Genomic DNA, 13,214 nt, shown 5'->3' with positions numbered 1-13,214 from the left:
GAACTAGAAAGCGTATTTTAATTGTCAAAGTTTAATTTACTGGTTTCTAAATTTTTTTTTTCTTTTGGCCATACCGCGCAGAATACGGGATCTTTGTTCCCCGACCAGGTATGAACCCGTGCCCCCTGGAGTGGAAGCGCAGAGTCTTAACCATTGGACCGCTAGGGAAGTCCTATTGGTTTCTAAATTTTATGACTGAATTTAAAAAAGAAGAGTAGTTAAGTGACCCTCTCTACACACAACAAAATTCTTTACACAATAAAGAATCTTATGACTATCAACTTCTTTATTAGATTTTCATCACAAATTCAAAAGAGGAAAAAAATGCAGGGAGACATCACTTATTAGTTATATAATCTTGGTCAAGTTATTTCACCTCCCTGTGCTTCAATTTCCTTGTCTATAAAATGGGGATGATAAGAAAATCTTCACCTAGAATAGCTACATCTCCTAAAGTTATTGTGAAGATTAAATGAATTAATGCATATGAAGTATTCAGAATGGTACCTGGCACACAATACTCACTCAATACATTTTGCTATTATTATCATCGATATCACCGTACCTTACTGGTTTAAGGTTGAGACCTCACTTTTACCACTTGCTGTCTCATGTTATATAAGATATTTACCTCTTTACGCTTCCATTTCTTCATCTTTGAAATGGGGATAATAATAATAAACAACAGCACAGCTGTAATGAGGAGTAAATGTGATAATATATACAAAGGGACTAGCTTAGTGTCTGGCATACAATATATACAGACATGGAGTTCTGTGATTATGTCTAAGAAGAGGTGACACCAGCATGTTCTTTCTTCTATAACTATAAATACTTAATGGCCAAAGATTAAAAAAAAAATGCCATCAGTCATTTTTGGTACGACAAAATGGATGTAGAACTGGGAAACTTGAGCTCTGGGCTCTGGCCCCACCTAGCCTGTTGTGAGACTTTGGGCAGGTAGTTAACTAGCCAGGTTTTAGATTTTTCATTTGGAAAATGAGAGGGTTAAGCTAAGGAACAGCCATGATTATTTCCATTACTAATATTCAGTAGGATTATATTATCAGCTTAGACTTTTCCCCCCCTCATTTTAACTTGTTTAACTCTGTAAAGACCCTATCTCCCCAAAAGGTCTTATTCTGAGGTACTGGGGATTAAAATTTCAACACATGAATTCTGGGGGACACAATTCAACCCCTAGCACAGGGTTATATAGACTAGTTTAGGATTTTGAAAACAAATTTGTAAAAGGGTATCATAACACTGTTTAAAAAGAACAACAACAATTTATTTATATCTCAAGTATGGAGCTCAGATTACAGGCATTTAACAGATGCTAAATAGTATAAGTTAAAGACTGGTTAATGGTTCCATAGATGTGTTCAGTTTGTAAACATTCATCAGACTGTACACTTATGATATGTGTACTTTTCTGCATGTATAGTATACTCAGTGAAAACTTTTTTAAATGTCAAAGTAAGGATATTCTTAAATTCTAACTCCTCCAGAAGTGGGTCAGCAAGCTTAAAGATAGAAGACAGTAAATCTTACAACTTTTCTGGACTTGAAATATTCAATCTTAATTTCAGACGCAACGCAAATCAAGAACAAAGATGTCCAGAAAGCTTCATGCTATCATACTCTCAATCATAGCAGGAACAATGCTGGATACTAACCTCAATTCCAATCCTAAACAGTTATATAACTTTGAGTCATAATGCCCTATTTATATAAGGCTTCAGTTTCTTTACCTATTATATAATATATTAACTCTAATTTGCTTTTCTATTCTAAAATTATATGACTCTGATGTATTTCCCTGAATGATACCAGAAGATTTTATATGCTTTAAAATAATAATCTAGGACTAATTCTCCAGGAAACAGTAAATATTCATATATAGTTGTACCCAATTTTTAAAGCTAAATGATACATACCTTAGCTACATTTACTTACCTGAGTAAGTAACATAAAGGCATTATCTGCCCTCAGATGTTTGGTGAGAAATTCCACACAATGTGCTTCCAAGGCTGGGACTGCATATTTCTTAGCAGTATAAAGAGTGGTCATAACTGTTTCTGGGCCAATTTGAACTTCATCTGAATACAGAAATCTGGGAAACAAGTGGAAATTGCAGAGATGGTCAGTAGGGTTTTAGATAAGCAATCCATCAGAGTTAAACCTCTGAGGAATATTTTAAAAGATAATGAGCAAAGTGAAAAATAACTTGAAAAGTACATCAAACTTTCCAGGGCTACAGGGCATTTGCACACACATCACCTCATTTTATTCTGACTCAATCCTGAGAGGTAGGCAGTGTCCATTTATAGAGGAGACTAAAGTTAAGTGAAGATCATGGGATCTTCATGTCTCCAAGTCAAATTTTTAGACGTCTTTTAGCACCTATAGTAGCTTAGGATGAGTGGTTCATTTATCTCTCCTTCATCAAAGGATGTTCATGTAAGCAAATCTACAGATGGCTTAAGTTCACATCTCTAAATGTCAAACATCCATTTATTTCCTGATAATGGTGTCTTCTTATTCTGGGCATCTTTTAACCTTTCTTTGTTATCCCAGAATTAGCATTATGACCAAAGACTAGAGTACTGGGGCTTTGGAGGAATAAAACAGTTTAATAGTATATTAAATGACCCCATATTGCTATGTGCTTTTGAGTATTTAGATCCAACTTTCTTTCAAAATACTATCAAACCAATACCTCCTCCCCCACACTCCCCCCACCCCGGCTGGCTGCTTCTAACTGCTAGGTCACTAGATAAATCAGATTCCTAGAAGTGCAGATAAAGCATAAGATTCTCAGAGAAGGCCTGGGCAGTTCTTGCTGAACTGTACTGAAGCTTCTGCATATCCACTTCAGGGCTCCTTTGTGGTTCCTCAGAGACCTTTGTGCTTACTGCCCAGTTCTCAGCTACACTCAGGATAGCTGAGGGTGCTGGAGAAATAAGGCATTAAGAACAAGTATTTCATTTTAGCAATACTAAAGACTTAAAAAGAACACTTATTACACTTATATTCCCAGGACCCAAGTAGTAAAATAAGAGTTTAAGAAAACCCATTAGGGGGCTTCCCTGGTGGAGCAGTGGTTAAGAATCCACCTGCCAATGCAGGGGACACAGGTTCGAGCCCTGGTCCAGGAGATTCCCACATGCCACGTAGCAACTAAGCCCGTGCGCCACAACTACTGAGCCTGCGTGCCACAACTACTGAAGCCTGCGAGCCTAGAGCCTGTGCTCCGCAACAAGAGAAGCCACTGCAATGAGAAGCCTGTACACTGCAACGAAGAGTAGCCCCTGCTTGCCGCAACTAGAAAAAGCCCGCACGCATCAACGAAGATCCAACGCAGCCAAAAATAAATAAATATATTAAAAAAAAAAAAAAAGAAAACCCATTAACATCTTTCAGAACACTCTATACAGTAAAGTGAGGAAAGGAAGTTCTATTTCATGTCCCTATCCACTGCTTTTCAATTTCTTCTTTTATTCTGGTGGGCAGACTCACCACCCAAGATGAAATTCTAGCCTGTTACATCCCTCTAACATCCCACCCTAACCAAATGCTGGCATTCCTCTAATAATATCATTATCTTTACAACTACCTCCAGTGGAGGCTGTGCATTCTCATACTTCCCTATGTCTCAGGTTCAAAAGTCAAGATTGCTGGTTTTCAAGATTACATTGTTTTCAAACATTTTTTCAAAAACCTTTCAAGTCAGCCATCTGTATCACCCTCATAATACTCATTTAATGTCATGTGCCACTTGGTGATGAGTACAAGGAATGAAAATACCACTTAGTCCCTTATAGTCAGGGGTAGGGGAATGAATAAAAAGGAGAGAGAGAAAATGAACATTTGTTGCGTCGCTACCATCTGACAGATGCCAATTCATTTAATCCTCCCACAAGGAAGGTAGGTGCTGCTACCTGCATTTTAAAGACGGGGAAACAGAGGCTGAGGAAATGCAAGAGCTGTCTACCATAACACGCCATTTCTGGGCCTCTGGTTGCTCTCAGTGCTAGACTATCAGGCCCGTCAGGTGAGGGCTGTTTTAATTTGCCTGGACTCAGGGAGAGATGGCTTGGGTTTGAGCCTATTCCATCACCTGATAGCTATGTGACTTTAAATGAGTTATCATTGTGTTCCTCTCTGAAAAGAGATGTGGATAACAGTATCTACTTCATAATGTTCTGGTGAGGATTAATATCAGTTAAAATACACAAAGTGTTTTGAATAATGCCTGACAAATACTTAGCCTCAGTAAATGTTAGCTGTTTATTTTTATATTGCTTCGTTTCTCTCTGCTCTTTTCCTCTGCATTTCAGAAGGTTTCCTTGCCAGTCTTCTAGCCCTTCTATTTTTCTCCCCAGCAATCACATGTTTAAATTTCTAAGAATTCTTGCTTCTTTCTTGAGTGTTCCTTTTTTTTTTTTACTCCACAGCACTATGTCTCCTTTTTATGGATGCAAAAATGTTCTCAAGTCTCCAAGTTTTAAAAGTTCCTTTCTGTTCCCTGAATTACCTATTTCCTTGAGGATCAGCTGTTATTGGTCTTTATCATTCATATTGATTTTCCTTATATGTCAAAAGATTAATGATTATCTCCAGTTGAATATCCTGGTAGCTGGTAAGTTTTCTTTGCTGCTATGTAAGTATAGGAGTGCTTTCCAGCTAAAACCTTCTCCAAAATGGAAAGGGTGGCTGGGAGCTGTGCATGTGGGAGGCTTGCTGACTGGCACCTTGCATTAGAGTGGGAAAGCAGCCTTTAGGTTAGAGAGACCAACCCCCCCCCTTGCCATTACCCTGGAGTCCCTAAACCAAATCGGCACCCTAGTTCTCCCCAGGTGGTTTGTCTAGTTTATTTAAAGAGGAGCCTGTCAGATGTCACCGGGAGTTAGCATACAAGAGGGGGTTTGAGGGGATGGCCTATAAACAGGCTTTAAATTAATGCCCATGTTTTAACCCTACCTTCTCATTTTCACCCTCTGCACTACCAACTCTCCACCTAGAGCCGTGCTGGGGCTCAGCCAGGAAAGGCAGCTCCCACCACCACTGTAATTCCTCGTGCTCTGGATTCTGGGCTCCAGACTTGGCCACTCCATTTCATCATCAACACACTTCCAACTGCCTTGTTCCTTTTCTACATTGGCTTCCAATCTCTCTCCTTTTTTTGTCTTCACTGTAATGGATTTATTTTCTTTTGTATTTCTTTACAGTTTAACTGGGGCAGAGAGAAGGCTAACATCATGCTCAGTTCCCTTCTTAAACTAGACACCTAGGAAGTTTTTGTTTTAAGGGCAAGATAGGAAGAAGTCTTTACATCTGTCTTAATTTTTTTTCAAGCAAAAATTACTAGAGTTATAAAATATAGAGCTGAAATGTGGGGCCTTTATTACCATTTGTTTGAGTAGATTCAAACTTAAGGAAACCAGCTCCACAAAGTTGAAGTACATGGTTCTTTAAGAATCTGTAAGTGGGGCCCCTGACAGGGAGATCTGGAAAAGCTTCCTACAAGAATTTCTACCTGAGATCTAAAAGATGAAAAGAGGGTAGGAAGAACATTCCAGGAACCAAAGAATTGTGTTTTTGGACTATTCTATATGGTCCAAAACCCCATTCAAATTGCTTTTATGAAATTATACCTCAGTAATATACCTTTGGCTCGAATATATTTAAGAAACATCTACATTTATATCTAAAGACATAGATTGAGGATACTACTCATGTCAGTAATGCCTTCATTTATTTATGTTTTTGGGCTGCGTTGGGTCTTCGTTGCTGCGCGCAGGCTTTTCTCTAGTTGCGTCGAGCGGGGGCTACTCTTCGTTGTGGTGCGTGGGCTTCTCATTGCAGAGCATGGGCTCTAGGGCGCACGGGCTCCGTAGTTGTTGCTCGCGGGCTCCAGAGCGCAGGCTCAGTAGTTGTGGCACACGGGCTTAGTTGCTCCACGGCATGTGCGATCTTCCTGTACCAGGGCTCGAACCCGTGTCCCCTGCATTGGCAGGCGGATTCTTAACCACTGCACCACCAGGGAAGTCCCAGTAATGCCTTCTTTATGAGGGGACTGCATCAGGAATTTTTTTTTTTAACTGATCTTATCGTCTGACAGAGTTGTGCATCTCCTAAGCAGCTGGTTTGTTTTTAATCTACAAACACTATGAATTGTAACTGACTAGCCAGGTTTCTCTTTTTGTAATAGTTGCTAAAATTATCAAAATTAAGTTTGTAGAGTACCTATAGCATGCATTTTTGTATTGGCTTCATCTTGGCTGTTTTATTTCTTATCCTTGTGTTTCTTGTAAGACATTTTAAATTCTTTTTGGAGCAATGCAAGTTATAAATAAATACTAGACTATAAACAATAAGAAAGGGAACTCTGTGTTTCTTATATTTTTTCCCTATATCTTCCCTACAGCATCGGACACAGCGTGGGCACCTGGCTAAGCTTTAATGAATACATGTTAGCTGACTAGACAATTCAGTACAGGTTTCTAGCTAACATTGATAGGGAAACCATTTTCATTTCTAATAAGAAAAAAGGCTACTTGAAAATCTAAGAATCATCTTGATTCATATTTTATCAATACATACATGTTTTCTCTACATTCTATTTAATTACTAAAACTGCTATAATAAAAAAACTATGTAAGCCAGTGTTTACAAAATATAATTAAAAATTAAACATAATATTAGCACAATACTTTGTATTTTAAAGTGAACATTTCAGCTCTGATACACTACCTCTAAGGACAAGAGCACAGAGAAATAATTACAGGTCATCAAACTATTTCTGATTTCTCCCCGAAGATGAATGGCTTTCCAAAAGATAAAACTTAGGTTACATTTAATCTAATTTAAAAATTAAAAGACTAAGGTAAAAACTTCATTTTAAATTAGAAAAATCACAAGATCATGTACAAGAAACTGCGTATCACTACTGATTCTTTCATTTTGCTCAAAAACATTTATTGAGGGACTATATAATAACAAGACACTAAGACAGGTCCTAGAAATACAAATACGGGAGAGATAGCTCTGCCCATAGAAAGCTTATGGTATGGTAATAAAATGATTAAAAAGTAATGTCATAATTATAACACAATTATGCATTAGCCATGGTTTGATAACTAATCTCTAAAGATGGCACCAATAAATCACACCTCCTACTATCCATACCCTTATATAGATCTGTCCCATAAGGAATCTGGGCTAATCCTGTTTGCCTCTCGTTAACTAACAGAATGTGGCAGAAGTTAACACTATGCCAGTCTGGGACCTAAACTTTGAGGATGCCTGACAGCTCCTACTTTTGTGCTTTCTGGAGCCATGGGCTGCTGTTATCCAAGAAGTCAAGCTACCCTGCTGGAAAGATCAGCTGGAGAAGACATGGAGAAAGAGAGAAAAAGGTTCAGCCAACTCAGTCTGAATCAAACCTCCAGATGACTCCAGCCCCAACTGCTATCAGACTATGACTGCATGGGAGACCTGAAGAATATGCTATAAGAACCTCCCACACAACCCTGAAAGATAATAAAACCATGTTTAAGCTGCTAAGTGTTGGAGCGGTTTGTTGTACAGCAATAGATACAAAACTTGCTACAAGAGATTAGATGAGGCAGAGTGCAAAATTAATGATGTTTTATAGAGGAGATAAAGCCTGAAGTATATCTGAAGGGTGGTAATTAAGTGTGGAAATCTTCTAGGCAGAAAGACTAAGTACAAAGGCAAGGAGGCTTTAGAAGGCAAGTATTAAAATAAGGGAAAGGCCATCAGTAGAGTCGGGGCACTGAGCAGATGGAGAGGAAGGGGAATAGATATCAAATCATAAAGGTCTTGTATACCTGCTGAAATGTTTAAACTGCATCCTGTATGCAAAAAGAAGACATTAAGAGATTCAGGGGAATCGTGATAATGTCTGCATGTGAGAGAAATAACTTTGTTAACAGTGTGAAGAATGGAGAGAGCTAAGTCTAAAGGCAGTGGTCTGTCTGAAGCAATGCTGGAAAAAATTAAGAGAAGGGGGCTGAATCTTCAAGACTGGTCCAAACAGGATAAGAAACACATGGAACAGACTGGAACCAAACTACAGCTTGGAGCCAAGCCCACCTGAGTCAATCCCCAACTGACCTACAGAACAAGAATATTCAAAGGAAGAATAAATGATTGTTCTTTTTAAGCCCCTGAGTTTTGGGGTGCTTTATAGCATTATTGTGGCAAAAGCTGACTGAGACAGGGCCTAATAAGCGTGCCTGCCTCAAAGACTGTTCTGGAATTTGAGTTTCCACAAGGTGCTTAGGAACAAACGGTAAGCGGAACGTGGCAAGCACTCATTAGGTGTTAGATATTTTTACGGTTGACATGTCCATCTGTACGGGTACTAGACATTCGTTTGTGATTGTCCAGCTGGAAATTGGGTTCGGGCTGAGTACAAGTTTGGCAATATAGCTGGGGGAGTATGTAGTGCCAGGGGTTAATGGGAGAAAGGAAGAAGACAGCTGAAGACAGAACCTGAGGAATAGTTGTCACCTGAGGAACCCATGTCTCCTTCCAGCCACCGCTCCATTTCTCTGTTCCTCTTGGCAACAAAACTCCCTGAGAGGATTATTTATACTAGTGGTCTCCAGCTCCTCATTTCATATTTTCTCCCCAATCTACTCTAATCCTTTTGTTGAAATCATTCTTGCCAGGGCTATCAATAGCCTCCATTTTGTCAAAACCAATAATCAATTCAATGTTCTCATTTTACCCAACTCTCAGCAGCATTTAACATAGTCAACAATTCCCTCTTTATTGGAGCACTTTTTTTAACATGACTTTCAGGACACCAAGTGGGCTCCTTGCTTTCCCTTCTAATTCCACTAACAGCTGTGTCTCAGTCTCATCCTATGCTCCTCCTCCTCTGCTACATCTCTACCTGCTGGAGGGTCCCAGAGCTCATCCCTGTACCTCCTTCTCTTCACAGTCTATTACACATTCCTTCCCTAGGTAATCTCATCTGGCCTCATGGTTTAAATACCATTTACTCTTAACTTTCAAATTTACATTCAGCAAGAAGCTCTTCCCTAAACTCCAGGTTCATATTTCTAACTGGCTGCTCTTATATCCCTCCTTGGATGTCTGGTAAATCTTCTTGGTTCTACCTTCAAAATATATCCAGATTTTGACTACTTCTCATCATGTCCATCACTACCACCCTGGTATATATAACCCACCATCAGCTCTTGCCTGAACTACTGCAAAAGCCTCTTTTATTCAATTCCCTGCTACTCATTTTACTCCTTCCACAGTCTAATCTCCAAACAACTGCCAGAATGAGTTTTTTAAAAATGTAAACCAGATCATATCGCTCCCCTGTTCAAATGCTTCCCACCATACACCAGAGGGAATCCAAGTCCTTCCACAGGCTCTACAGCCCTGCATGATCCTGGCCAGCCTATCTTTTTGACCTCATCTTCTACCACTTTCCCCTGTATTCTATCTGCTCAAATCACACTGGTTTACTCTTGCAATTCCTCTAATAGGAGAAATCTGGGGCCTTAAACATGTTTTTCCTTGCTTAGAATGCTCCTTCCCTCACGACTTGATCATTTTTCCTTAAAGTACTTACCAGTACTTGACATTATATCTTTGTTTCTCCCTACTGGATTATAAGCTCCACGAGGGCAGGGACTTTTTCTCGTTCACTGCTGTATCCAATATCTAAAACAGTGACTGGCACAGGGAGGCAGTATTTCTTTTTTCTTTTTTTTTTTTAGACACGTCTCAGACCAGATAGGGCCTTAGAGACCACATTAAGGATTCGGATTTATTTTAAGAACAATCAGGAGTCATTGGGAGGGTTTAAACTAGGAAAAGAATATAATAAGGTCTGTATTATTATAAAGTTACCTCGGCTATTGTACAAAGAATGATCGGAAGGGATTAGGGGTACATGTGGGGAAATAAAAGAGGAGATTTTTACAGCAGGTGGCTCAGCTATGGTAAAGGTGCTTGGGATAAAGAGAAGATTCAAGAGATTGCTAAATAGGTGGAATGAACAGGACTGGATATGTGGATATAATAGAGAAAGAAGACGAAGTCCATAACAAGGGAGGCAGTATTTCTCAAATGAGCAACTAAAGAACATCACTTAAAGGTCTGGCAGATCAAAATGAGCAGTTTCTTAAAGTGCTTCAAACTCAAGTTCAAAAGCCTTTAAGTAATATTAACTAATTCAAGTTGTAAACATAAAAGTATGCCCAAGCTAACCTGCTTTTCCACCTCAGCAAGTACTCTGAGACATCTTTTTGTCACACAATAATAGGTAAGTACAGCACCTATGCTTCACAACCAGCCAATAACCTAAGTTTAAAAATCACTTTCAGAATAGAACAATGACTAGAACCTGAAGGACAAATACCATGACTATGCTGAAAACAGGAAAATTTCAAGGACTCAGATTAATTCACTTATTTTCTATTGATGGGAAAGGATTGACTAATCAACAGCTTCAGTGAAAATATGAAATCAGCATTTTCCCTCTACTTTCTTATCCTAGCAATCTCAATATTTTTTAAAGGAAAAAGCTACCCAACAATATTTTTAGATCAGTGGCTCTCAGGTATCAGTATTTAGGGAGAGTATTAAATATGCTCTCAAGGTCCCACCTCCAAACATTACAATATTGTAAGGAGGGAGGAAGAGACCTACAAATTTAACAAGTACTCCAGGTGATTACAATGCAGGTGGACCAACAGCTCATTAAAGAATACTTCCAGTTTAGAAAATCTAAATGAGCTATAACCAATCCTCCTGGCTGACTTCAAACCAAAAACCAAAATGATCTAGATCCTAGCTTTTGAGTTGTTTTTTCCCCCTTTATAAATGTAATTGAACTAAATTACAAAAAATATGAGAAACAAAGAGAAAAAGAAAGTCAACATCATCTTACCATTCCAACACAACTTTGGTTAGCATTTTGGTATATTTCCTTCTCTCCTTTTCTCTAAGTATACATTTGCTGTTTCTTTTCCCAGTTTTTAATCATAGTGAGCACAGTTTCAAATGCTAATTATATACATTTTCCACATTAATATTATTACCTAGTCTTCATGAACATCATACTTACTTGCTGCACTACATTCCATCAAATGCACCTATCACTGTTTATCTAACCATTCTCTCTGCTTGACTACCTCCTCACTACTATAAATAATCCTGCCTTAAATATTTTTGTGGGGAACATTTTCAGTACTTGAATACTTCCTACCTGTGGGGAAAACAATCTACAGTGCCAGACTGTTTTACCACCACCTCTGTCAAAGAGGTCTCCCCAGATGTTATCTTAAAAAAAAAACTGGAGGGTTTAATAGAAGAGGAAAAGTACTACACTTTCTAATTTGCACTTCTTTAATTACTATCGAAGTTAAATATTCATTTTTAATTATTATTTTTTCTTTCCCTAAGTTATCTATCCTGTCTTTATCCACTTATTAATGGGATTTTAGTATTTCTTTTCTACCTGTGTTGTGTTAACTTTGTATTCAATTTCCTTGATCTTCCTGAGAGCTGTGAGCCTTTGTGGAGTATTTATCTGTTCCACTGACCTACCTGTTTTTGTCTCAGTACCACCCAAGACTGCTATTTTAATGATACATTCTACTCAAGCAGCTAAAACCATCTTGGTATATTGAAACACACATGGCCTCTGGTATGACTTGGCTCTGTTACCTCTTCAAGTTACTTGACTTCTCTGGGCCGCAGTCCCATTTGTAAAATTGTAGAAAACAATACCTATACCTTCCTAAATGGCCTTTCGTGAATAACAACTAATAATGCCAAACTATTAGCTCTCTTCCATTAAATAAAATTAATCAGAAGTCAATCTTCTATCCTCAAATAATCAAAAAGCAAACTCAACATCGAAAGGGAGATCCGTTTTTAAGCAAACATAACCTTGTCTGCAGGAACAAAAGGTAGCTAAAGCCAAACTTACTTGTTTTGATATTCACTGTCCTGGATCATGACAACTAACACGAATGAAAAAGGCGTAAGAGCATAAAAATAAAATAAAATAAAAGTAAAAATAAATTTAAAAAAATTTTAAAGGTCATCTCGTCTACAAGACTTCCCAAGTATCCCTCTCCCCCAACAAAAACCTAAAACGTCGCAAGTGGGCAATCAGAACAACCTGACCCATACTCTGTCCTCACCACTTCTCTAATTCCCAAGCGTGGGCAACAACCCGCTACTGGAACGTGAAAACGCACGCTAATTGGCCCTAGACACTAATATTTACTCTCACAGCCGGCGGGCAGCCGTCCCGGCCGACAGATTTCGGTTTCGCCCTTCCCGAGCATCACAGACTCGGGAGGAAGCTGAGGCCGGGAGGGTAAGGAGAGCCTTGCCCAAGGACACCGCGGGGTTGGGGAGGCCGGCTCGGCGCCCGCCGCTCACCTCAGCAGCGCCAGGAAGGCGGCGGGCTCCACGTCGGGCAGCTCGATCTCGGCCGACGTGGTGGCCATGCCGCCGTTGAACATGGCGTCGAAGACGGCGCTGCCGGCAGCCAGCACGAAGCGGTGGGCGGGGATGCGCTGCGGACCCCCAGCGGCGGCGGCGCCGCCGCGGCCCTTGCCCAGCACGAAGCGCACATCGCTCAGCAGCTCCGAGTTGAAGAGGAACGCGAAGCGCTCCTTCAGCGACGCCTTGGTCGCCTGCCAGTTGTACAGCGGCTCCCGCTGCAGGGGGAGCAGGGGCCCCAGAGAGGACGGCGGCGGCGGTGGCGGTGGCGGCGGCGGCCCCGCGGCGCCGGGCTCCGCCTCAGCCCCCGGGACCTGCTCGCCGGTAGCTGCCGGTCCGAGCGAGGCCATCCTCCAGCGGCGCGGCTCTGCGGGCTAGAAACAGCGCTCCCGCCGCCCACCCGCCATCGCCGAGGCCGCCCCCCGAGGCCGGCACCGCCTCCCTACCTTCCGGGAAAGGCGCTTCCGGAGGCCGCGCGCCTCGGCCGACCCCGCCCCGAGCTGCCCTGCGCGCGTCCCCGCTGGGCCGGGAGGCGGAGGCGCGCGTGGCCGCCCAGGCCGGACCTGGAGGGGACGGTCCCCCCTGCGGCGTCTGGGCCGCCCTGGGCGCACCGAGATCACCCGAGCCCCGCGCTCCGGGTGGTGGGACTTCGGTGGGCTGCATGCGGCCCGGCGCGGGCGCCTCCTCAGACCTGCGGG

The 13,214-nt window shown here is 41.1% G+C and overlaps 1 protein-coding gene across 2 annotated transcripts in view; it reads right to left on the bottom strand.

Moving 5' to 3' along the window:
* BTBD1 (BTB domain containing 1) overlaps window positions 1-12,963 on the bottom strand; it is a 41,725-nt gene extending 28,762 nt beyond the window's left edge. For both annotated transcript variants that reach the window (XM_061181737.1, XM_061181738.1), the window contains exons 1-2: window positions 12,454-12,963; window positions 1,960-2,116 (exon numbers count right to left, since the gene is read on the bottom strand). In XM_061181737.1, the coding sequence (XP_061037720.1) occupies window positions 1,960-2,116; window positions 12,454-12,866 (570 nt within the window). In that variant the 5' untranslated portion in view covers window positions 12,867-12,963. The remainder of the gene's footprint in view (window positions 1-1,959; window positions 2,117-12,453) is intronic.
* Window positions 12,964-13,214: the final 251 nt, after the last annotated feature.

This window comes from Eubalaena glacialis, chromosome 2, assembly GCF_028564815.1.
Source record: "Eubalaena glacialis isolate mEubGla1 chromosome 2, mEubGla1.1.hap2.+ XY, whole genome shotgun sequence".
Taxonomy (NCBI): domain Eukaryota; kingdom Metazoa; phylum Chordata; class Mammalia; order Artiodactyla; family Balaenidae; genus Eubalaena; species Eubalaena glacialis.
This window is presented reverse-complemented; position numbering and strand designations above follow the sequence as displayed.